The sequence below is a fragment of the Pseudopipra pipra genome, chromosome 3, assembly GCF_036250125.1.
Source record: "Pseudopipra pipra isolate bDixPip1 chromosome 3, bDixPip1.hap1, whole genome shotgun sequence".
NCBI classification, from domain to species: Eukaryota; Metazoa; Chordata; class Aves; order Passeriformes; family Pipridae; genus Pseudopipra; species Pseudopipra pipra.
The window spans coordinates 21413303-21435670 of NC_087551.1; the positions used below are offsets into that span (position 1 = coordinate 21413303).

Sequence of the window (22368 nt, forward strand, 5' to 3'; positions counted from 1 at the left end):
CTCTTGTTGCAGAATTGCATTGTTCTTGAAATAATTTCATTTAGACACAGGAGTTAAATCAAAAGTACGTTATTAAGGCCACAAAGCCATGGATTTAAAAAATGACCCACATAATACATATGAATTGACCTGTATAATCCTAATTCAGCTTCTTTCACACAAGCAATCTGCATTACACAGAAGTACAGTCATTTGTACATAGGGTTACTGCCTCTTTCAGGGAGGAATGAAATGAAGCTCCTATATGGAGGACTGCTGCCTCAGCTTTGGCTGTGTGTGGTAGATTTATTCCTTCTGGGAGTCTCAGTGTAGATGGGCCTAATTCTGCATCTGCCCGGAGCTACATTTCCTTTCTGCTTGGCAGAAGTCAAGGAGGCATGAAAATTGGAACATGGAGCACAGCGAGGGAGGCAATAGGGATGGTGCCAACCCAGAGAGATCAAACATGAATCGCTGAGAGGCTGGTGGCAGGGACCACCAAAGGGAATGGCAGGGCATTCATATTTGTTCAGGATGTGGTACTGAGTAAGGCACATCTCAAGCTTTCATAGTTTGTCACAACCATGTCTTCTTCATTTTCTGGACACCCTGCCCGAGACCCAAATTTCCTGAGCCCTCGGAGCTGCAGTTGAAGGCACCAGTTGTCCTTGGATATATGACGTTTTGCATAACACCAGGCATCCCAAATGGCCTTCTGGCAGGTCCAGGGAGATTTTTGTTTCTCTCAGTCTCTTTGAGTCAACATCCTGGCTCTGAGAGAGAAATCTTTCTGGTTTGTTTATTTTTTTGAGTCTGTGTGTTTTTTTGGTTGGTTGGTTGGATTTTTTTTTTTGTTCTGGTACTGTATAAAGCCATTTGGAATGCTCAGCTAGTTGGTGTTAGTAAAGCATCTCGTGGACACTGCAAGAAAAGTCTCCAATTATGTACAATTAGTTAGGCCAGAGACCACATGCTGGAGGCAGTTTTAGAAAGGACTGTGCTACAAAGCCTGTGTACAAAAGGGGACCAAAACCTATTGTACAATGTCCTGGCACCGGGATTCTCTAGTTTATGAGTGTTCAGTTTTGTAATTTTAATATTTTCAAAGATTTTTTCTGTATAATTTCCTTCTTCTTCTCCTACTGTTTGTATCCTTTGCATCCAGGAACAGGAACTTTTTTTAAAGTATTATGAGGTGCTAACAAGAGGGTCCTTGAACATGCAAGAGAGAGGTTTTCAGTGGTTGTGCCTGGTAATATCTTTAAGATCAGTTTTGAGAAATACCCAAAAGAGTAGTTTAGCAAAGTTGCTGTATTCTGGGATGGAGCATGCTCTGTGAGACAGGCTGATCAGCAGTTAAAGCTGAGCTCTGAGGTGTTCAAGATAGGCTCATAGAGTCTGCATCTTTAACAATTTAACTGTAAGAATCCTTTAATGGGTGCACAGAATTGGCTGTTCTAAAAGCTTAGTATCTTAGCCAAATTATGAGTGCAATTTTATGAGGAGTCCTGAAGTCAGATTCTTAAGCTGCAGGCAACTTGATGTCAAATCTGGTCATTAACACACAGCACAAGGATGTTTGAAAATTTCCAAGGAAAAGTTAAAGCAATATATTCTGTTTTAGTCTCATTCAAGGATTAGAATACGAGGTTTGAGCTGTAAAAAATAGTTTAAAAATTATAAGTAACTAAAATTAATATCTTGTAATGAGGGCTTGGTTGTCAGTCTGGCTTCTTAGTGCTTTATAGCATTGCTAGTAAAGTCTTATAACATAGTGGAAAAAAATAGAGTGGAAAAAGAACAAATAGAGGGTGGGAAAGGGGAAGGAGTATCTTTGGACTTGTTTGCAATATAGTAGAAGGTTACATGTACAAGTAAGAGAGTATTTAATTATATTCTCATTGTTGCAAATGTATTTGTAATAAATTTTCTAAACATTACAGGCTATTCAGCTTTTCAAGTCTGAAACTCTAAGAAATTACACTTTCAGGTGTTTATCTGTGCTGCAAGTGCCATCTAAGTTTTTTTGATTTTAGTTCAAATATGTCTGTATGAGGGACATCCATAGATCCATTGCAGCACAGACAGACATTTAATCTGAATTGGTTTTTTGGGTCTTTTAAAGCAGTAGAGAATATATACCTAACTTATCAAAAATTCACCATTTTAGTATTGTTCAAATGTAATATAAGAATGGTTCCTATTTTGTTTGGCAAAAATAGTAAAAGTTAACTTTAAGCCCAGTAACTTTCTGTGTAGTGATATAGTTCTTGTTAACTGATGTCAACATCTCAGCCTAATCTCTTTTTGCTCTTTCTAGGTCTGCAGCCATACACTAATTACAGCTTCATGCTTACTGCATGCACATCTGCTGGGTGTGCTTCTAGCCAACCACTTTCAGGTCAAACTTTACAAGCTGCTCCTCATGGTAAGGGAAAAAGACGTTCTTATAGAACTGCAAAGAGATGGTCATACTGACTTGTATTTTCTGATGGTTTAACAAGATGCAGAACTCCACTATCATCCATCAAGCTATCATGTATAAATTTACACAAGAGGATCTATCTCTCTTGGAGTATCTGTATCTTACCACACTCTATACACTGACTGCCTGGCACTGCATTTCTACTTTCTTTTTGTGAAAATTTCCCCAAGCTCCTCTTTAAGTTAACGAGGTTAAAATTAACAGATGCGTGTTTTTTAAAGCACAAATAAATATGCAGAGACAACTGGGCATATAAAGGCTGCAGCCTTTGGCCTTGTTCTCCATTAATCTCTACCTTGTCTAATTGGTTGCATTTGTTATAGGATAAATAGAGGAAATGTGTTAAATTCTGTCATTCTCCCTGGCAGTGTTTTATGTTTTCATTACATTGCTCAAAACAACAGCGCAAACTGTGGGAAAGGAAAAAAACCCCTTTATGTTTCTGTCATAAAATTAAAATAGTGTCATTGTGATGTTAATAGGAGTATGGCCAAAACCTCATCATATCATAGTCAGCTCAACAGAAGTGGAAATGTACTGGAGTGAACCAGAGAAACCCAATGGACTCATTACTCATTATCGATTATTTCGTGATGGAGAGCAGATTTTCCTGGGTGGCAGTACAGACCTGAATTTCACAGATGTTAACCTGCAGCCCAATAGTAGGTAAGGCATGTTAAAGAGCACTCATAATAGCTGAAAGGCATTGAAAAACATACGTACCCATGTTAGTGAAATGTACAAAATATAAGTTACTCTGAACAAAAGAAAACTCTCTTACAATATTACTTAATTACTGAAAATTGGTAGAGCACTTTTAAGGAGGCTTCCAAGTGTTGGAAAGACCTTAATCATTTTTCCTTTTCTGAGAATAGGTAATTCTAATTCAAAGAAGTGAAACTTTTTATTTTTTTTCTTGGCTGGTTGTTGGTAGCTCATTGGTAGGGGGGGTTTTTCTCAGGAAATATACTTCAGAAAATTTCAGGGTTTATGTGACAAACAGCCCTGCACATGGTATATAATGTTTCAGTGCATATTGAACATACAGGGTCAAAAGTGGCTGCTCATATTTTTATAGAGGTTATTCTGAAATTGGTTTTGACACTTTTTGAGTCAATACTTCTCTCTCTTATATAAGCCAATGTGAATTTCTGTGTTAGTATTTACTATACTATTTAGTATTACTACTTTTATTATAGTATTAGTATCTATGACTCTATCATAATTATTCTAAGTAGTTACTTTTCTCAAATTAAGAAAATTAAAGGTGAAAATCATCACTAATGCAGTATTTGTAATACTCTTTGTATAGTCTATTTGCTTTAAATTGGTGAAAATGGAAATGTTCTGATACTGATATGCCTAAAGCTTCTAACCACAGTGTCTACTCATCTTTTTGTGTTTGTGCAGATATGTTTACCAGCTGGAAGCCAGCACTTGGGGTGGCAGCAACACCAGTGATAAATACATTATACAAACACCAGTAGGAACACCAGAGAAAATTCATGTCCCATATAATGTCACAGTAATTGATGCATATTCTATATTTCTAGCTTGGGATGTGCCAGGTAAAATCATATTTCTATGTAGTACTTTGTAGCAAAAGAAAAGGATGGAAAAATTAGTATAATCAGGTAGGCAGCTGAATCATTCTGATATTTTTGGTTTTCATATTTGGTGTTAGTATTTGTATGATTTAAATAGCCAGTAATCTAAAGCTGCTGTATCCTAGAGACATATTATTTTAATAATATTGACCTAGATACTTGACATGGGCATTGTGAGGTTTAGTTTACCAAAACCCTGTATTTTAATTTGGTCTTGTAAACTATTTTTGAGTGCAAGTATTAAGGAAAGAACACAATTTCTCCTCTGTTCAGACTAACCTGAGTTATCACCAGAGAAACCTGACAACATTTTAAGTTTTGTGACAAAGAGATCCTGTGCTAGTTTTGACCTGATTGAGTAAATTTTATTTGCCCAAGGACAATAGTGTTATATGGATCTGTTACCTTGCAGGATGGTGGGTCAGCAAAGGTCCAGAAATGTTTTTCCTCTAGTTACTCTTCTCCTGAACATGACCAGGTGGTCTTGGCCTGCCACAGAGGTAGGCTAAGAAGGAATAATTGAAAAATAGCATTTTTCTATATGAGAAACTGTGTTCTGTTTCACTAATATAGATTATAGCTTAAGTGATTGGTGTACTTTACTGATGTTATAAAAATTATATGCTGTAGTTACTGTGGGACAATCAGAGCATTGTAAATTAATAATTTTTTCTCTAGTTCATCTCCATCAAGGTGTCTACCAGTTTGTAGATATTAGGAATTTGTCAGTTAAAATGAGGTCATTTTTTTTTAGAAACCAGATGTTTGCATATTGCAATAATAACCACATGTGTTTTATCAATGAACTCATGGAATTTTTTAATGTCTCCTCTTTCTAATTAATTAAGATGTTCTATCCTTGCATAGCAGTCACAGTAGAGTCAATTGGCATTAAAAATAAAGTCACCTAGAAAAAATATTTTGCCTTCAAGGCTGGGATCGCAAGTATTGTTGCAGTGCTTAGCAGCATTCCCCCTACCCATTTAAGCAATGATTAATAAATCTATAATACCCTGAGCTGTCAATCTTTTAGTTTTCAGAAGCACAAAATCCATTATAGAAATGCTATAATATATGAAAAAGATTAAAATCTTAAATTAAACTTTTTCCCCTACTGCCTGAAAGGATTTAGAACCCAGCAGAAGGCAGGTGAATTCAAATGGCATATAATCTACAGTTGGCTTTATTGGAAAGTGACTCATGCTGTATTATAGTTTTGATAATAAATATAATTTAAAGTACAAAATATTCAGCAACATTTTAAATAGATTTAAAACATAAGAATGTACTGGAATAGCATATGCTTGTGAAGCATGGGATGTTTCCCAGAAAATCTTGTCCTTGTTCTAGACCTTTTCCAACTGCTTAAATTCCTGTTACTTGCACTAGGTTAGAAGCCTGCAAAGAGAATGAGGTTTTGTGTAGCACATTTGGTTATATTGCAATCAAGATTATGCATACAAAGGTTCATGTATTCCTGAAATCACACAATGAGAGGGGTGAGGAGGAGGCTGGACATTATGGCTCTATAGAAGATGCAGGGTTGATGTCTGTAGGAATCATTCTCCTCAGTTGAGGAAGGCCCATGTCATTCTTCCCAGATACTGAGATGCACCTTGAACACTTATCTCACTTCCATGGATATTTTATGACTTTACAGAACCACAGAATATGCTGAGTTGGAAGGGACCCACAGGGATCATCAAGTCCTGGCCCTGCACAGGACCCTTTCTCTCTGCCTTCTTGTTGTGGAGCCAATTATTTAAGTTTTTAAATATACATAAGGGATTGTTTTTCATACAGTGCCTCCGTTGGGTATTGTCCTGATTTTAACTGGGATGGAGTTCACTTTCTTCTTAGTCAAGAAAATGACAGGAAAGCAAATCTTACTATTCATTTTATTATAGCACCTCAGGGCCGCTAGCTGATCTTACAGGAATGAAGAGTACTAACAGCAGGGAAATGTTACTGAAAGCTATTAATGCTACTAGTCCTACTAATGCTACGAAAAACTGTGTGAGGAAGCGTAGTTATATGCAGAAGCTAGGAAATTAATTCCTGACCCTTCATAGTCCTGTATCATGCTCAGTCTAATGATTTTTTTTCCCCTAAAAGGAAGACTGTGGAAGGTGCAGGTGGAGGTTTAGTCTGTAAATTGTGACCTTTTGGAATGGCAGAGATCCTGTTAACATGTTCTATTCATACAGTTGTCTAGGGCCACATACATCCCCAGCTTCGTAGGATTAGCCTAAAGAGTCTACAGCTTATTATCCTTGTTTATGTCATTGTGCACAGAGTAACTATTTTTTTCTGATTTATTTTTTTCTGTGAATGAATCCTTGTTTCACAATAGGCTGTATTGAAATAATATAGGTTTTCCTTATAAACCCAGAATGCAGCTTTACTTATAAGGATTGTAAGGTTTGGCAGTCACTCTTGGATGAAACAGTTGTTTTCACTGGTATAGACTCCGTGACAAAAAAGTGTTTTTAATTAACCGAGTTTTGATGAGAGGGTATTTGTTCATAGTGTCTTCCTGTCTATCGATATCAAGGATGCTTTGGCATTCTATCTTATCTACTGTAATAAATTTGGTTCAAATAATCACCCTCAAGATTAATTATGGACACATCATATTACACAGACCTTCCTGTTGAATGGTTTTAATTATAATGTTTCAGCATCTGTAATATATCTAAACCTTATGACTTTATAGATACGTAGCGTTTCAAAACTCCTGACTTAGCTAAATAGCAAGGTGGCCCAGTAGTGGTTAAAGTGATGGATTCAGAAAAAAAAATATTTGACACACCTCACTCACTATGGAAAATAGGACTTTATTTTCTGAAATAGGTATCCCATTATCTTGTGTTGCATTGCCTCAGTGCACAGACCTCAAATGTACGGTACATTTCACTGATACGCTATGGAAGGATATGTTACAATTATAGAACAACTATTAGTGCCACAGATAGAAGCAGAAAAGCTGAATGGAAAAAAAAAACACCACACAATTTCCCCAAGGTATATCCATAAATGTTATTGATAGGTAGGCAGGTAGCCATCCTGCATTCTATCTCATTGACACCACCTCTGGTCATCACTGGGGGCCTGATTCTTCTAGGTGTCTTCAGTGCTGGTGATAACATGAAAGTTGAACATGCTCAAAAGAGGATCCTGTCCTCTGCTCCTAATTTATTTGCTTCATATGTTAATGATCATCTGGATTAAAATGTCTTCTTCTTCATCATGCTGTAACACTCTACTTTATCCACCTCTGGGTCTGCTTATCAATTAGAATGAAAGTTGAGTAACATCTGGATTCCTACTTTATTCTTGGGATCAAGCATGGTAACTGAATGCCATTTATTTGTCACTTAGCTTGCTCAGCTAACCTGGTTCCTTCCTTATTGGTGGTCTAAAAAATCTGACTTTTGCTAAGCCAGTGTTACATTTTCTCATTTTTGTTTTCTTGTGTAAATTACTGTTTGTTCCACCTCCCTGTAAGACAAGCTTTTCAAGCTCAATATCCCCAGTTCTGCATCTTGAAACAGTCAGCATTCCCAGCTGTTATTTTTTTCATTCTTGTTGGGAATACTTGATACAACCAGATTGAGATGTCTGGATATTTGAAGCATAATGTAAATACTTGATTTCAGAAAGCCAAATAGATGGGTTTATTTTGTGAATTTAAATATTAAAATGTAAATTTAAAAGATATGGCATTTAATACTATTTTAGTATTTTTTTGCTATAAGTGAAACAGTTTAACTATTTTGCTCTAATTGTGATTGGGTTTCACATCATAGTGACCAATTTTTCAGCAATTGATTTCAAACAGATTTTTGGTGACCAGTCTGTAAAAAACTGGCTTTTTCCCTCCAGTTCAGCATCTTGTGCTGCAAATGCTATTTTTGACCTACCCTAGTTTTGAAGTACACAAAGCCGTCAAACCTAATTTGCAGAGTTTTGCGCAGAATTGTCCATTAAATGCTATCCAAATATGCCCACAAAAACCCAAGGTTTCGTTTGATTGATTTGTCCCATTGCAAAATGTGCACCTGCTGTGAAATGAAGTCGCAGAGAAAAAAAAAGTGGAATAATTTAACTTTTTTATTTGTAAAGATAATCAGGGGTTTTCTGATTACATCTTAACTTCATAAATGTTAAATAACCTATCAGCATCTAGTTGTTGTAAATTATGAAAAAGAGTATTGCTGGGAATATTAACCAACTAAATCCTTGTTCTTTAGTGAACATGAAAATGTGTTATGGCAGGTTGTCATTGTGCTCATGGTAACTTTGACACCAAATAACAAAACTGCCATTTGCACTTAGGGTAAATTGGTTCACTTGTGCTTTTATGGTTCCTTTTATTCTGACATGAATTTATGAACTCTGGAACTAACCAAGTCGTGTGGTTTCCCAGCTGACTTTAACAAATATGCCTATTTCGTTTCTTTCAGTCATCAGAGCACACAAGGTAGTAGTTTCAGACTGGCTGCAGATGCTGAAGGCTGTTCTAAAAGAAAGGAGTTTTTTTACAAGTTTCTGTGTTGTAAGAGTGTATCTTATAATTTTTCAGATGAAAAAGTGATCCTTTGGTTTTAGTATTCAATGAATTTGATCAAATTGTAGGAGGATTTTCATTTGATATTGGAATTTTTCGGGATATTTATTTGATTTTATTTACAATTTCATTTTCACTTTTTGAGGATATTTTTTTCTTGAGCATATTTATTATTGGTATAATTACAAATATAGTGCAACATTTAGCAGAATTTTAATATTTTGGGTTTCAGTTGTGGCTTGGGGGTTTTTTAATGGTTTCTAATGTGGCCTGAACATTGTCCAACACTGTCAGATAGGTCAACTACTTTGAAATAAGTGTCCTGTGCTGCATACCGATGGCTGGATTCTGCTGTCCTTGTTTGTATTTAATCTTTCTTGGGAAATCAAGCATTCTGAATAGTTTCAATTTCAAAGGTTTCTGGTGAATTTTGCTTAGAATAAATGCCCTGATCAGATGCATAAATTGAATTGTATGTTACTTTCATAAGAGAGTGGGTTTTTCTGGCTGAAATATCTGACAGGACTGGAGAAGAAGGGGACCTTAACTAGGAGGTTAAAAAATGTTTCTATTTGATATGCTGTCTACCATTTGAAACTCTTACTTCCAGATATTCTATTGTACCTTTTACAGGCCCACCAGTTATAGGGGGGAAAATAACAGTAGTAGTAGTAGTAGTAGTAGTAGTAATAAAAATAATAATTACAATATATACTCAATTACTAGCAAAATTACACAATACACACTCAAGTGCACTCCTCTGTTTTTCTTTTAAAAAAAGGAAAATTTTACAGGGGAATTTTTGCATTTTTCGTCTCCTTCTCCCTTCACCTCTTCCAACAACTACTAACATCTTTGTTCTTCCTGTAAGCTGAGCAGTTAAATAAGATTGAAGCCATGCCTCTACTTTGGGGCTATTTTTTCAGCTTTTTAGTGTAGTGACGTTTTCTTTGTCTAGCATCTAGTCAGGCATAGCAAGTTATTTCTTTGGGATTTTTATATCCTCTTTTTCTTATAAGAATTTTAAAAACTTGGTATTTCAAAGATTTTTCTGATCTTCCAAAGTACACCAGTTGTTTACAGTGCCACAAATAAACTTGAAATCTCTGATTTCTTGTGAACTTTTTTTTTTAGTCAATGTGCATATTCACATACATACTTAGCTAAAAAAATCCATCTAAAAGGTGCACAACAGTAGAAAAAATGCTATTTGTAGCTTCAGGGTAGTAGTATCAATGTAGATAATTTATCAGAAAAAGACCCAAAATGCAATTAAGAGAAAAAGTTGTTTTCCAGAGTTACAAATGGATAGATTTTCAAGGTCTGGACAAGTCTCAGAAGTGCTCATAGGCATGTGGTCCTTGGTGCAGTCACAAAGACATCTCTATGACATCTAAAATATGTGTTATGTGTAAAGAGAAATGTGCCTTTACTAATCAGATACACTTGACTCATTTCAGAAGGCAACCTTGTCTAGTTTGTATTTTGTTTTTTCTTAAGACTGTTCCTTACATGACTGCAGAATGAAGGAAACACATATAACAGACACTCTTGTTTGGTCATTCTCTTGGCTTTATGAAATTGATGCTGTCTGAGTAGAGCAGTCTAGAGTGGACAAAAAATAAAAAACCTACAGCCCATTTCCTAATTACAAAAATACCAAAAAACAACTCAACCCAACCAACCAAAACCCTAGAGAAGTCATGTGGAAGAAGACAAGAGAAGATCCAGGAATCATTCTGATGGGATGGCATATGGCTTAGCTTGTTCTTTTGAAGAAACAGTTTTTTCAGCTTCTCAACGAAACTGGAAAATTAGGAACTGACAGCATTGGAATAGGAATAGATGGGGAAAATGTTTGAATTGAAATAGTAAAAACTGAGGGTTTTTTTAGCAAAACAGTTTGTGTTTACATCAGTTAAAATTACATGTTTCTTGGCTCAAGCTATTGTATTGTACTTTACTGGTGAAGCAGGCTAGGAACCTACACTCAGCTACTGCTCTTGGGCTAAAAAGGGATAATTTACTGAATGGTTGCAATTCCCTTTTTTGATCATATGACTATTCAAACAGCAGTGCTTGATAGCTGTTGCTCCTCCAAAATAAATAAAAGCTGCCTGGTTCCGAGTCATAAGGTCACTCTTCCCAGAAGTAGCAATTGCAACGCAGGCATTGACTGAATTGAATTTTGGTTTTTAACTAAGAACTGTAATGTCTGTCTTCCAGTTATAATCTGCAGATGGATCTGTTTCAGTTTATGTTTAAATGATTGTAGTTTTCAAGAGAGGCAGTAGGAAAACCTCCGGGGGGGCTTACATTTAAAATTGCATATGATGAATGACTCTTTGAAGTTGTCCTGCACTGTTGTTAGTATTTCAGATAATCACCAGTTCTTCTCTGTTTCACAACAGGGATATTCATTGTCAATGTGCCTTTGGAATACAACATCTTGCTAAATGCGAGCAGTCCTGCTCTACTGGTGAAGCCAGTAGGACGTGCACATTTTGCCTTTGTTGATGGCCTAGATCCCTACACTCTGTATGAGATAAGAATACAAGCATGCCAAAATGGTAAGACATTTTTAAAGAATCACCTACGTGACTGGAAGGGAATGGAGATTTTCCAGATGGTTTCAACTCAGCAAAACAGATGAAATCTTATTTTTATATTAGAGTCAAATGTTTGCCCAGTAAAAAGAAAGCCCAGCACTGGATAAATCATTAGATATTTCTCCATGATATATCACGAATATTTTAAATGGAGATTTAAAATGTGTATTTCAGGTTATATGTGCCACTTTATTAAAAGCTTTTTACAAGCAACTTAAAAATTTTTGAAAATGGATATACAGAACTGAGTCAGTTATGTAACTACTCACCAGCAAGAAGTGATAATCATAAAGACAGGAGAGAGGAGCCCAAAAATTGCAAATTTCCTTGAATTTAATGGAAATTTTCAAATCCTGGTGAAATAAGTATCTCTAAAATGACGTTTTCTAACCAATAAGCTCCTCACCTGCACTGGTGAAAATCAAGAGTAATTCATCAGTAGAGCTGTGGTAATTTAAATAAGTATTTAAAAATGAAATGAGGTGAAATAAGGCACCATTTCATCATGAGCTTCTTTACTTGACATTCATTTGCTTTCACTGTATTTTTTTTTGCTCTTGAGGACAAAGCTCCCATCACTATGCAAACTTCTGTTTTTGTAGGTGGCTGTGGAGTGGGTGGTCAAATATATTCAAGAACTGCTGAAGCACCTCCTAGAGAATTGAGCCCACCTATTGTTAAAGCAATCGGATCTGCACTCATAGAATTGAAATGGACACCACCTAAAAAACCAAATGGCATCATTACTAACTACTTTATTTACAGGTAAATGACTTTATCACCTCAGATTCTTAGTCTTACTTAATGGTTCCTTTCTTTATTCCTTGATATACTAGGAGGTGAAAAAGATGTGGAAGTATATGAAAAAATATGTATTACCTTTCAAATACTAAGGTAAGATTCTGATCTATGAATGGTCAAGTTGAGAGTATGAGCTCAGAAAACAATCACCTTCCTGAACTGCAAATAACAAAAAACGTGTGAAAATATATTTTTTAAAAATTCAAAGGAACAAAAAACCTTACAAAAAATTTGTAAGATAGATACTCATACTGTGTTTACCCAAACTACTAGGAACAAACTTCAATCCTCTCTGATAGACAGTTGAGAATTTTGGAATGGAAACAGGAGTAATTCACCATTTCTGAGACTTCTAAAAGCAGAAAAAGGTATCTAGGTTCCTAAAACAAATCAATTTTCCAATTTATGTTCCTGCTTGTAAATAAGTCATCTGGACAGTGATTACACTGCACCTATTTATATTCCTTGGTGTTTGTATTCCTCTGCCCTGTCTAGGTTGTTGACTGACACATCCTCACTTCCTATGAGGAGTTTCCAAAGGTCTGTGTGAAGATTTTTCTGTATAGATAACTGTCTTTAGGGCAGTATTAAACTAGTAGAGTGCCAATCTCTACTGTGCCCATTGACCCTTTGTTAAAAGCTCGCTGAAGCAACCTTCTTGAATAGCTTCAGGAGCCATATATTGGAGAAGAATTTAAACACTGAAGTTCCTGGGTTTTCCAGCTCTAAGTATGTGGAGCAAACACATGCTGGGCTGATCTTAGCATTCCACAAAGAATTTGGGACTTTTTATTACATTAGAGATGTGACTGAGAAGACATGGAATCAAATTACTGTTTGGAATCCTCAGTGATAATTATTATAAATTCATTTTTGCCTTAAACATGTTAGTAGTCTCTAAAAATTCCTGCTGCCTTGAAATATCCTTTTGTTTGCCTTTTTTTTAATTATCTGAACAAAACACCCAAGTCCCTCCCCTGCATAAAGAGGAATAAAGTGTGTGTTATAGCCCAAGACATGTCTTCAGTCTGTTGGTTTTGTAAATAAAGCTGATGATTACCGCTGCTATTCCATGGCAACCATAGAAAGGGAAAACAGGAAATATAATGCAGAAAGCCTGCTTCAGTGAAAAATACTGTAAATTGAATTTGACAGCATTTGATGGCATTTGATTATTCTAGTCACAGCCAAACAATGATATAAAGAGTAATATGAAACAGAATGTGTTACTGCCTAGCAGACTCAAAAGCAATAAACCTTCCTCCAATGTGACACAATCACTTCACAATCATAATTGTAGCCTGTTTGATACCTCTGAGTACAGCAGAAGGGCACTGACTGACATAGATACATTTTGTTTTTTATTTAAAGTGAAATGAAAATGGCGCACTGGGGCTCCAGATACAATCGGTATATTCACCTACATAGGCATGAATCACTTGGCAGTTATTTCAGCTGAAGTTTAAATGTGCTTAGACAACAACAATATCAAATCTTTCTCAGATAGCTGCAAAAAAATCAGAAATGGGATGTAAGCACATAGTTCTTTTTCATTTTGTAGCCACACATAGCCTTACATTGTTATAGCAGCAAGACTGCAGTATTTCTGTGGGAGGTTATGGCATGTAATTTCTTCTTCATCATGTGCCTCTTCCTTACTGCATCACCACCAAAATAAATTCATTTAACTCAAAACCTGGAATGCTTGGGGAGCTAGTGTGTGTGCAGATCTTTGCATTAAAATGGCAGGACTCTTTCTTTCCTCTAGCATATAAAAGCACTTGCAAGTTTGCAGCCATTTTGCTAGAAACCAAAAAATTGAAATGTTATTTTATGAGAAAAGAGATGGTGATATTTTATCTTTGATTAATATAGCAGTTTTAAACACGTATCTGAGGCTTTAAAACTTTTTTAGCAAGGACCACAACTTAGAAGAGATTGTGAATGAGAAAAGATCTGATTCATGAGATAACCACCTAATCTACTTCTTTTCCCATTCCTATGACATAACATCTCTGTGACAGCCACAGAAGTTGCTAGTCTGGAAAAATAGTATTATGGAAATAAATGATGTATTTCTTACTGTATTTTAATAAGATATAAGTCACATCAGGAACTGCTCTCTGTTGACCACCAGCGTTAACTGTGTAGGAGGCACATGAGATGGCTCTTAAAAAATACTGCCTGTAAAATTTAAGTATTTTTGTTTGTAACTTGCTTAAAGGAGTGTCTGTATTTCTGTCAAACCGTCTATGTCATGATCAATAAGATTATATTATTTAGTATATATTTGTGAGATTGAAATGTAGCTGTCATTAGCTGAGCAGTCCTGATGGTAAGTGTAGTAGAAAAATCAACAGGCAGTTTAAGACAGAAGACATGTCTCAATGGCTGTTGACTGTTGTGACTTGCAACAGGCTTCTATACTGACTCTTTATGAGTAATTCATTGCTTAACTGTATATCCTTAACCATCAATTGCACCCAAAACAGCTTCCAAGGAACATATGTTACTGGATGGTTTAATATAAGAATCCCTATGTCATTGAATACCGGACTCCTGAAAGGTTTCATTTATGCCTGTAATTGATATAATACCCAATCTAAACTAGCATATTACATGCAATAATTCCTTTTGTTCATTTTTTTACATCAAAACTTATATTAAAAAAATGTACCCCAAAACATAAAAGCTACATTAGCATAGATTTATATGAGTGATCAGTGAGGCTTCTTTGCTTAATTAAATGTAAAACTGTAGAGGGGGGACACTGCTGATGTTGCGTTGTTCCACCACGTTTGACAGTGTGTTTCCCCAGTCACTTGAATTTCACCCCAAGACTTACCAGTGTTCCTAGAAATAACTCACTCCGGTAAGGAAAGCAGCAGGCACTGCTAAAACGTGTAGTTTTGTTGTATGGCAGAAGGTAAACTTGTGAAGAATAATTCTGGTTTGACCTGCGAGACCTCAGGGATTCACTGTCCCCTCACACGTGAGGAGGTTGAGGGGTGAGCGTTGCAGTCGGTGTCGCTGCAGTCGTTGGTGTGCAGCTCTGTAGTTAGCTGTCACAAAGAAGATCCTGTTCTCCTTCTCATGTCATCCTGCTCAGATTGGCAGTGGGGCAGGGAGAATTTGCCCTTATAAAAATAACTGTCTGAGCATCTTTAAAATGAATGTAAGCAGCAAATCAGACTATGCAGATTAAGAGGCAGCTTCCAGCTCTTGGAAATGTTATTCTCCTTTGCAGCTCATTGTACATAAGAAACACTTCCAGTTAAATGAGCAGCTGAATCTTAAATCTTAAGACGATTGAAATGATTACAGACTGTTCAACCACTTCTGTTCAAAGTTTATTCATACATGAAGATATTCTGGTTTTTAGCACTACAGATGGGACCATTTACCTAACCATAAGTTTCATTCATTAAATATTCAGCAGTAATAAGATCTAAATACTTAACCAGGCTACATTGTACAGATTTGCCTGTGGATGAGCTTACAGTTGGTGGCATATTTGATCTTTCAGTGTGGAAAAAACTGTTTATCACAGAGTTTAGAATATTTATAAAACATAAATTTGTGTGTTCATTTAAGGGCCATACTGCTCGGTCAGCAAGACATATTAAATGTGACTTTATTGCACTAAAACATACTCTCCCATATTCACAGAGGTTTTTTTAGGCATGTTTTTGAGAACACAGAGAAAAGACTGTATTTTTAGGTGCAGGAGGAAGATATAGTATTTCAAAATTATGTGTCTTACATTGCATCAGTTAACAGCATCCAGGGGAGAGTTCTGCATAAATCTTAATTTGCCCTTATAATAGAGTACAGGAAATTGTATTAAAAACTGCTGGTGGAATGTTGGAGACAATGGGAAATTTTGGACCCCAGCTCTTACAGAGAGACTGAGAATTCCTAGGGAATCTTTCTCACTTCTTCTACTTGCCATTCTTCACCCAGTTCTGCCAACCAACCCTCAGTATCAACACACAACTTGCCTATTTCACTACACTAGTGATATTGTACCTCAAAACTCTTCGTTTAAAAAAAAAAATCACACTTCAACCCTTATAAACAAAACAGTGTCCATATAGTCTGCTTATCTCAGAATTTAGCAAAAATTATTTAGCTTCATATAAGAAAGTAATGTCTTTGTGCATGCCTTATATGTCCATATACAGAAAGGATGAATAAGCAGCTGTGTACACACATGCATTTGTTATAGTCTTCATATTTGCATGTTAATACCTGGGACTAACAAGCAGCTAAGACTAACAGTTCTAAAAAATTGTTGCAATTTGAATTTTTAAATTATTTCCTGATTTGATCTAACAAAATCAAATTCAACAGAATTTTTTGAAACACAGATTTTCTCTTGCCAAAGAAATGTTCTTCAGCTTCTGTGTGTGTGTAGTGAACATGACGCCCAGTAGCCAGACAAACCAATTTTACTTCTGCAAATTTGCCCTACTTGCACTAAAAGTGGCAGATAATCTAATTTGTTTTTTTGGTTTTGGCATGGAGGGCAAAAGTGCTTTTACATTCTGCAAAGGCCAAGGTTTCTGTGAAGAGTAGGAGAACTACTTAAATTCATGTGCAGTACAGCACAACCGTCATTGAGATTTATCACACTGTTTAAATGTAACCAACTTAATTTCACACAAACATTTTTATGCCAAGTGAAAGAATTGATTTGATAACTCTGTTTTGAAGATGAGTGCTTGGCTTATTAAAACTGTTGTAAATTATATAGTAGAAGAGGCCATATTACAAAGGGGCTTAGGATCATCTGTAGTTATAACCCTGTATATACTTATATATGTGTACATATGTGTGTGTGTATACATAGACATATATATATGTATATATATGTACAAAAATAAAACCCCATTTTGCCAAAAGCCTATACAGTGAATTGTCCTCATATATCTTTAGTTTGCATTTTTAAACAAAAACAGCATTGGAAAAAATATGTAGTTTATTACAGAAAACTCTACTACTGATATTTTAATGAGGTTTTGTGGTGGAGCTGCAAATTCAGCTAAGTCTATGCACAAGGGATTACTTATTCCATTTGCAAGAAAAAATGGGATATTTATTGTGAGCAAACCAGAATTTGAAAGTGCATAGCTTTATTTTTGAGGGCATGATAGAATATTTATCCCTTGTTCACTAGGTAATATTTTTCTCAGTAAATTGATCATAAATTTTCCATAAATGAGGGATTCTGAGGTGAGTACCTCCATAAATAGTTTGATTTTCAGAAATGTTGAAAACTTGCACCCATATTGCAATTCAAGTCATTACTTAGCAACTACATACGTATTTAAAATTTCAGGTTCTAATTTATGAAAGTCTTATTTGTGATGTGTTCTATCCTAGAAGGACAATATGCTATTGTGTTGTTACTCTGGTACTCTTGACAGTGACAGTATACCTGTTTGACATGTTTTATAGTATTCTTCTAGATAAAGGAGAATAATTGGTTGCCTCAAAAACACAAGTTCAGTGAAATGGTTTTAAGATGCAAAGATAGGTAGGCAGTTCCTTGTGTGTGTGTGTAACTTATGGAAATAAGTTTTGTTTTTTTCTGAGATACAGATTGAATTTGGAACTTCAGGATCTACTGCTATGGACTGGCAAAGTTATTTTTGAACTTATTTATTTAAACCCTTTGCTTTTTTATTTAATTCCAGACGTCCTGTGGGCAGTCAAGAAGAGCTGCTTTTGTTCATCTGGACTGAAGGAGCCTTGGAGTTTATTGATGCATCCGATGCCCTACAGCCTTTTACTCTCTATGAATATCGTGCCAGAGCTCAAAATTCTGTGGGGTCAGTGGACAGCTTGTGGGCTTCAACCCAAACTCTGGAGGCTTCCCCATGGGGCATGGGAGCCCCTTGGGCGCAAGCAACAAGCGCATACTCAGTGAGATTGAACTGGACCCAGCCTGTCTCTCCCAATGGTGTTATATCCCTGTATCGAGTCGTCTATCAGGAAAAACGCAGCGACCCAACATTTAGCACCCCAGCTGTTACAGCACTAACCGTAATGGTAAGAACTGGACCACAAAACCAGTTTTAAGATATTTTTGCTCTGCTTTGTTCTCTGCTGTATTTTAGAATCTCACTTAACACTGATTAGAAAAGTGGGGTTTCCGATCGTCAGTAGCGTTGTTGGTTTAAATTTTGTGTTTTGCCCAGTGGAGACTGAAACATTTCACATTAATACTGGATTTCTGGTAGAGGCAGGTAGATTACTCAAAAGCATGGATGTGTCATGTCTGGAGGAGTTATGCACATCTACCTTTTTCAGCCTCACTCTGAAAATACTGTCCTGAGCTTTTTGTCTGACCGTCAAATAGTGTCACAGGATCTGCACAAAGGACATCAATATCACTCCTCCTTGTATATAATTCTATTTTTTTAATTCAGTTGGAATCATAAAGTGAATGAATTAATTAGTAATTACATAGTTCATATATGCAATGCATTTGCATGTTCCCTTCATAATTCATCAGTAATAAAAGCAGATCTGCTTTTATTTCCACTGCATGTACTTATATTAAAATGTGCACTGCTGATATGTCTTTTCCTTTCTTTTCCTGTTTCTGCTCAGTGTGTGAAGGGATAGATTCAGAAAAGATCAGGCTATTTTGTGAACTGACTAACAATGTTGTGTAAGTCAGTGACAAAAATGTTTTGTGCATTTGCCACTGCTCCTCCCACTTATATATTACATTCTAGTCTTTCTATAGCAAGACGGCTTATAGGTAGTTGGTTTGAACAGCAGTATATTAGGATAGTACTGCTATACTTGGCTGTCTTCTGAAAATAGATTTTAGAAAATGTTTCAGGAGTTTGTAATAAAGTTTGGTTTCCTCAGCAGTGCCACCTCAAGTTCACAAACCTAGAATTTTCCCTAAATTATCTTCCTAGTCCATGTTTGTATTGCATAAGACTGGAGCCCCCCTAAATTCTTAATTATCCCAATTATAAAGTATCTGGTTGACATGCTAGTAGGATCCTAAAGACCTTTCTCTGGAATACCCAATAATAACCTCTAAGTAACTTCCTCTGACAGATCTCTACATGACATGGTGGGAGAAGTTTCCAGCTCAGTAATCTTACACACTCTTGTTATCACATGGTTCCAAAGCAGTTTTGTGTCTGGCTTCCTGGAAGCCTAGATGTATTAAGTTTATTATACATCTTTTTCTGAAAAAGAAAACAGATCCTGAACCGAATGATAGGAATATAGACTTTTGCCTTCTGAAGCAGTCACATTCGCATTGCACAGCATGCTAGGCTTTAAAAAGTAGATTGGGATTCTAGAGTTATTGAACTTCAGTGGCATTTTGCTACTTAGCTCCCTTAACTTGTTTTAAGAAAAATAATCACAATCATAATTGCGACGATACACCTAAGATTTTAAAACCAGTGAAATGACAGGGCTTCTCCTAATACTCTGCTTCAGCAGCAAGCAATGTGTTGCTGAGCATCAGAATTGACCTGGCCAGTCATGCATTGCAATGTCTTCTGAGCATGCCAAAAACAACAGAAAATGTCCAAGATGGTTGTACTGTGGGTAATAAAACCTACCAAAATGGTCTTTTAAATAATGTTGCCACAGTGTGTTTCTTTAACAGCATCAGTTTAAAAGCCTTCTAGATTAACAAGCTATTATTTACTGAATTAGTATTTTCCTGGCTCCAAAATCCTTTCTTTTCCCCAAACATTACCCGGAATCAAAATAACATTCTGTCAGCATGTGTATAGCTGTTCTACTAGCATTGCACCAAAGCTGACTTGCATGGTTTTTCTACTATTCTTTGTCATGAATGTGTATCGATTATTATTTTTGCTACCCTTTTTTATTTTAAATGTTATACTACTCTTCAGGGAGGAATCTTTCTGCACATCTCCTCCATCAGTTGCACTCACTTTAAGCTGTTGCAGCTGCATTAACTCAGTAGAGTTGTTTCTGATTTATACCAAGGACCTGAGATCTGAATCCTACCTCTTCTGAATGTAGCAGAAGAGCTGAAGCTTTGAATCAAAGTTATTGACATAAAGTGCAAAGAGTCCTGTTATCAAAGATATCTTCAGGAGGTTAGGTCAATTATCCCAGCAGGCAAAAACCTGGGCACCAACTTTCAAAGTTATAAACCCTTAAAAATAGAATTTTGTCATGAAATTGCAGGTATACCCTTAACTGTAGCTTTGTGAATGAGATACTTTAATTAAAATGTAATTTTATTGAAGGAACTAGCATTCCAATGATTAAACTTCTGCCCCTTTAAAATATAGCTTTCAGGGGTACTAGGCTAAATCATTTAATCTCCTAAAGCATCTCTATTGGAGCTCCCTCGTGGGATATGTCATTAGTCATTCTCTCACACGAGCTTCCATGTTACAAGTAAGACTTAAAGTATTAAATGAGCAATGAGTTCGGTCCTTTATTTAATCTGTTAGACTCCATTCTTATCCCATTAGATTATTCCAGAAAAAAAAAAACCAGTGCTAGAATCACAGTAGCTGATCCCACCCTTGTGCTTGTCGGTTGCACCCTGCTTGCCTGCCACAGGACATAAAGCTTGACTGAAACCTAAAGTAGAAATACAATCCTTGTGACACTGCAGGATACAAATTAAGCTTTCACTATTGTACCTGCAGATTGTTCTAGTTTGACAGCTTTGTTTCCATCCATTTCCAGAGCCAAATGAGAAGCATCTTCTGGGTTTTCAAACAATTTGACAGGTTACCTACTCTACCTTCCCAAAATGCAGCGATTCACTCCCCACTTAAGGTGCATTAATATGGATTTGAATTAATACATCAAAGGTATGGCTGCTTATCACTGACCCTTTGAAATTTTACACTGCCTATGGAGGTGAAAATGAGAACTCAATTCTGAGAGCAAGAGCTGCTGCCAATGAAATGAAAGGAGGATATCCCTGCACCCTTAGGAACAAGTGACATACAGTGAGCCATTTTGATGCTTCACAGTTAAAGAGCAGTGTCACCCATTTCCTTAGCTTGTTTGACCAGGAGTGTAGTGACAGATGTTAGGTGACAGCAAATTAAACTGACATTCTGGTTTATTTGCAGAGCAAAGTCAAGTCAAGACTGGTTACAGCAATACAAGTGTCTCCCACAATGTCTTTGCAGTTCATTGTAACCCTCTAAAGCAAGAATGATATTTAGTGTCTTATTTGACAGCATTAACATAAGACAGATGTGTTTATAGGGGAATGGATTGACAGTAAGTTCTCATTTACAGAAATCTGCATAAAGTGACTAAATTGTCAAAGCAAGCTTCTCACTCTTGTGAACTTAGGGCTTAAGCTTGTGAACATAGAACCCAGAGCTGATTTCATTATAAAGCCAGTGCCTGCCAAACAGTATCAAAGCATCACAGTTCTTTACCTGTTATATTCCAAAGGTTGCTGTGAGGTAAAACCGTGGGTAGGTTTGGACACTTCTCAGTAGATGTTTTGTGGGGTGTGTAATGCTGTTTTTCCCATGACAATTATATCAACTGTTTGGTTGTTTTTCATAAGCAGAAGAATTCAAAGCCAAGAAGATGAGTAAAAAATGTAAGAATATGTAGCTGTTAGAATGTGCTTGGAGAAGGAAAAGCATCCAGAGATAAGGGTTAAAAAGAAAAATGCCTGCTATGGGCAGTGCCCCGCAATTATTATTATGTAGAATCAAGGTTTCAGTGTGTTAAATTCACCGCAGAAAAGTGTAGATAAAAGTACAATGTGCTTGTTAGAAGATGCAAGAGTTAGGTATAAGCATTATAGACCTTATTCCTGGGAAATTCTGCACCTGTGCCTACCTAGAAATACAGGTCTTCTCAGAGTGTATTTTGCAGTGCGAGGCTCTCAGGCCAAGTTTATCATAAAAAGCTTTTTTTGGTATATCTATGCCAGCCTGGGATGTAAAAAATTAACACATCTCATAGCTGTTATCACTGCACCAGCAAAGCCTTTGGTTTGGATGCAGCTATGCTAACAGTTGAGAGCACATGTTGGCTTCCCTTACATTATTTGGGAGATGGTATATAACTACACTGGCCAAGCTCCTCTTGGCAGGTACTTCATCTATGTTAGGGAAATCTGTGTTGCAGAATAGCAAATAAAGAGTTTGGTAGGAGGATGAGGTTTTGGCTTGCATGATTATGTTGTTATAGGCAGACAGCAATTTGTATACCAAATATATAACCTGTGTAAGAATATTAAATATAGGTTATTTATTGAAAAACTTCATATCAAAAATATTGCATCAGAAATAATCTAGAGTGGCTGGTACT

The 22368-nt window shown here is 36.2% G+C and overlaps 1 protein-coding gene across 9 annotated transcripts in view; it reads left to right on the plus strand.

Moving 5' to 3' along the window:
* USH2A (usherin) overlaps positions 1-22368 on the plus strand; it is a 385399-nt gene that overhangs the window by 313273 nt on the left and 49758 nt on the right. For all 9 annotated transcript variants that reach the window (XR_010428978.1, XM_064648236.1, XM_064648230.1 and 6 more), the window contains 6 exons: positions 2300-2407; positions 2947-3130; positions 3875-4032; positions 11053-11211; positions 11853-12015; positions 17751-18105. Coding sequence is in view for 8 of the 9 variants with exons in the window: in XM_064648236.1 (XP_064504306.1) it covers positions 2300-2407; positions 2947-3130; positions 3875-4032; positions 11053-11211; positions 11853-12015; positions 17751-18105 (1127 nt within the window). In the remaining variant the exon portion in view is untranslated. The remainder of the gene's footprint in view (positions 1-2299; positions 2408-2946; positions 3131-3874; positions 4033-11052; positions 11212-11852; positions 12016-17750; positions 18106-22368) is intronic.